The sequence below is a fragment of the Benincasa hispida genome, chromosome 5, assembly GCF_027475165.1.
Source record: "Benincasa hispida cultivar pf3 chromosome 5, pf3_genome.v1.1, whole genome shotgun sequence".
Taxonomy (NCBI): domain Eukaryota; kingdom Viridiplantae; phylum Streptophyta; class Magnoliopsida; order Cucurbitales; family Cucurbitaceae; genus Benincasa; species Benincasa hispida.
This window is the reverse complement of record NC_143482.1, coordinates 9,777,969-9,780,810: the sequence shown is the minus strand read 5'-3', so window position 1 is coordinate 9,780,810 and position 2,842 is coordinate 9,777,969. Positions and strand designations below refer to the sequence as shown.

General features: G+C 32.3%; 1 protein-coding gene across 1 annotated transcript; it reads left to right on the top strand.

Annotated features, from left to right (window-relative positions):
• Positions 1-1,053: 1,053 nt before the first annotated feature.
• On the top strand, positions 1,054-2,388 carry LOC150035893 (glycerol-3-phosphate acyltransferase, chloroplastic-like). The gene is made up of 2 exons (XM_090314091.1): positions 1,054-1,500; positions 2,204-2,388. The coding sequence occupies exons 1-2, from the start codon at positions 1,110-1,112 to the stop codon at positions 2,371-2,373; spliced, it is 561 nt and encodes a 186-aa protein (XP_090170217.1). The 5' UTR covers positions 1,054-1,109; the 3' UTR covers positions 2,374-2,388.
• Positions 2,389-2,842: the final 454 nt, after the last annotated feature.

The window sequence follows — 2,842 nt, the reverse complement described above, 5'->3', positions numbered from 1 at the left end:
TTTTTAAAAATACAAATATCAAAACAAAAATATATCTTGAAAAGACAAAAACTAAAATGAACTACAAAAGTTGAAATTGAAATACTAAAATACGAATTTTGAAAACGAACAAAAGTTAAAAATATATGAACTAAGATAATATTTATTATTATGACAAATTGCAAAAACCACCCACGAAATTTGCTGATAGTTGTAATTATACACTCAAACTTTTAATTATAAAAATCGAGTCCCTAAACTTCTACAAATATTAAATTTGGTCCCTCAAATTTATAATTATGATAAAAATCAGATCCATAAATGATAAAAAAAAAATAAACTCTCAAATCTATACAAATATTACAAATTATACAATTATGTAAATTTAAAGTTCTAATTTAACCTAATTTTAACCGTTATATTATCTCAAGTAGGGATGTCCACGGGGGTAGTACCAGGGATGTCATTCCCCATCCCGTCCCCGCTCCCATTTCATTCCCCATTCCCGTGAAATAATTTTTCCCCGTTACTTTTTTTTGTTTGTAAAAAGCCAATTAATTTAAATGAACAATTTTAATTAAATAATTAACTTCATCACTAAATTGTTTATTATGGTTAGTTTTATATGACAATTTGAATTTAAAGATAAATTACTCAAATTTTGGCCTAAAAAAGCTAATTAACTTTTTTAGTAGAAAAAAATAAATATAAATCAAAATATTCACACATATAATCTAAATTTAAACATATTTATTATATTTTTCAATAAATAATTAAATTTGAAATTTAAATGTAATATGTATATAATAATAATAATAACATAAGATTAGATAACTATACTATATAAATATGTAAAAACTAATCGGGGCGGGGACGGGAAACCCATTTAATTCACGGATAATTTTTTTTTTCACTCCCTCCCCTCCGCCTAATAGAAAAGGGTCCGTCCCATAGAAAAATTAGACATCTAATCTCAAGGGCTCAATTTTGCAATTTGCTATTATTATCATTATTAACATCGCTATTTTATTTTTGTAATAGAAGAAGAAAAAAGAAAAAGAAATAAAAAATGTTTTATTTATTTATTTTTGTTTAATTTAAAGTTCCACCCAATACTCTTTAAAACGCCTATGGATCATTTCCTGCGACTTCTTCTCCTCCACTTAATATCTTCCATTTTCCCTCTTACTATGTTTATCCTTTCTTCTTCTTCTTCCTCCTCCTCCTCCTCTCCCTCTGTTCCTTCTTCACTGCCTTCATTTTCCCTCTCTCCCTCCATTTCTCTCTCCTTCTCCAGGGTTTCATTCCCTCCTTCTTCCTCTTCTCTCAAGCTTCCTCCCCTTTCTCTTCAGTTCGCATCTCCCAAGCTTTCTCCCCCCTGCTCCCTTCGCTTCTCCGCTTCCAGAGCAATGGCGGAGCTTGTCCAGGACAAGGAGTTCGCCAACAGTCCCGCCACCGCTGATGAAACGAAGAATGACCCATCTCACTCCCGCGCATTTCTCGATGTTCGCTCCGAAGAAGGTTTTTCTTTCTTACTAATTTATTGTTCGTTATTGGTAGTTGTTTTGATTGGATTGCGAAATGGGGTTGTAATTGGATACCGGTTCTTGAATGCTCTGCTGTAAGTATTTCATGATTATGACCGAGGTTCTACTAGATCCATTAACTGGATTCTAATAGTTTGTGTACTCTGAGCTGGGTATTTGGAAAAGGGGTTTCTATTTTATTCTCAGTATGTACCCTCCATGTTGTGACTTGTCTTGGGAAATTTGAGCCTTGATGGTGTACTATACTTTGTTTAAGTTTTTTAGTTCGAGGCAATGATACCCCCACCAATCCTTTGTGTAGTAGAACCATTCAGTGGTAGTTCTTGAATTTTTTTTGTTTGAGTATGATGAATCTTTCCTGATCAGAGAGAATTTTGGATAGAAGGGAGAACTGCTTTAAATTTGGGGTTGTATTCGAATACTCTCATGTTTCTTATTCTTTTTTAAGGTGTTGTTTATGAGGATACTTAATCCAACCCTATCATTCGATTCTTTTTTCCTTTTTTATTTTTATTTTTTGGGTAATGGATTCTTTGTTGTTTTACATATCAGAAAATCTTGATTTTTTATACTTCTTGTGCCTCTTTTTGTATTTTTTTAGTAAAATATACTTTTGTATGAAAAGAAAGCAACCTTGTAAACGCAACATGTAGAATGTTGATTTATCTTATCTGCAGAGTTGCTCTCCTGCATCAGGAAGGAAACAGAAGCTGGAAAGCTACCTTCTAATGTTGCTGCAGGAATGGAAGAATTATATCAGAATTATAAAAATGCTGTAAGAATTCTCTCTCAATTTTTGTTGGTTCCCACACTCATACTATATCCATCAGATATTTTACTTTGTTAATGAATGTTATTATCTGACTTGTGATAACTTTTCTTGGATTGTTCAGTGTTTCCATTCTATCATATTCATTTCTTTTCATTCCCTTTATGCGTTTTGATTGTTGCTTTTGACTTGTACCAAGGAGTCTGGAACCTAGACTAATGAAATTGAGAGGGCTATTATTGCTACTGGCTTTGAAAAATAAAGAGTTCTTTCTATTTATCTTGAACGTCTACTCATACTATTTATTTACCCTTTTTTTAAGAAAACAAGAGACATAAGGTGCTTGCAGTAACCAAAATGAAGAAACACCTAAGGGCAGGGGGTTGAGAAAACCCCCTTCTACAAGGAACTACATGAGAGCCTACTAAAATTTATTTTGGTTCTTTGTAGCTTGACCTTTTAAAATTTTTGACGTACTGTACTCTACGCCATCAACTTCTACATCTAATTTAATTTTCGGTACTGGGATATAACCTTCGTTATCTTA

Coding starts and splice junctions, on each gene's coding strand:
- LOC150035893 (XM_090314091.1), top strand. CDS start 1,110: ATGGATCATTTCCTGCGACTTCTTCTCCTCCACTTAATATCTTCCATT. Junction 1,501..2,203: donor CGATGTTCGCTCCGAAGAAG/GTTTTTCTTTCT, acceptor TCTTATCTGCAG/AGTTGCTCTCCTGCATCAGG.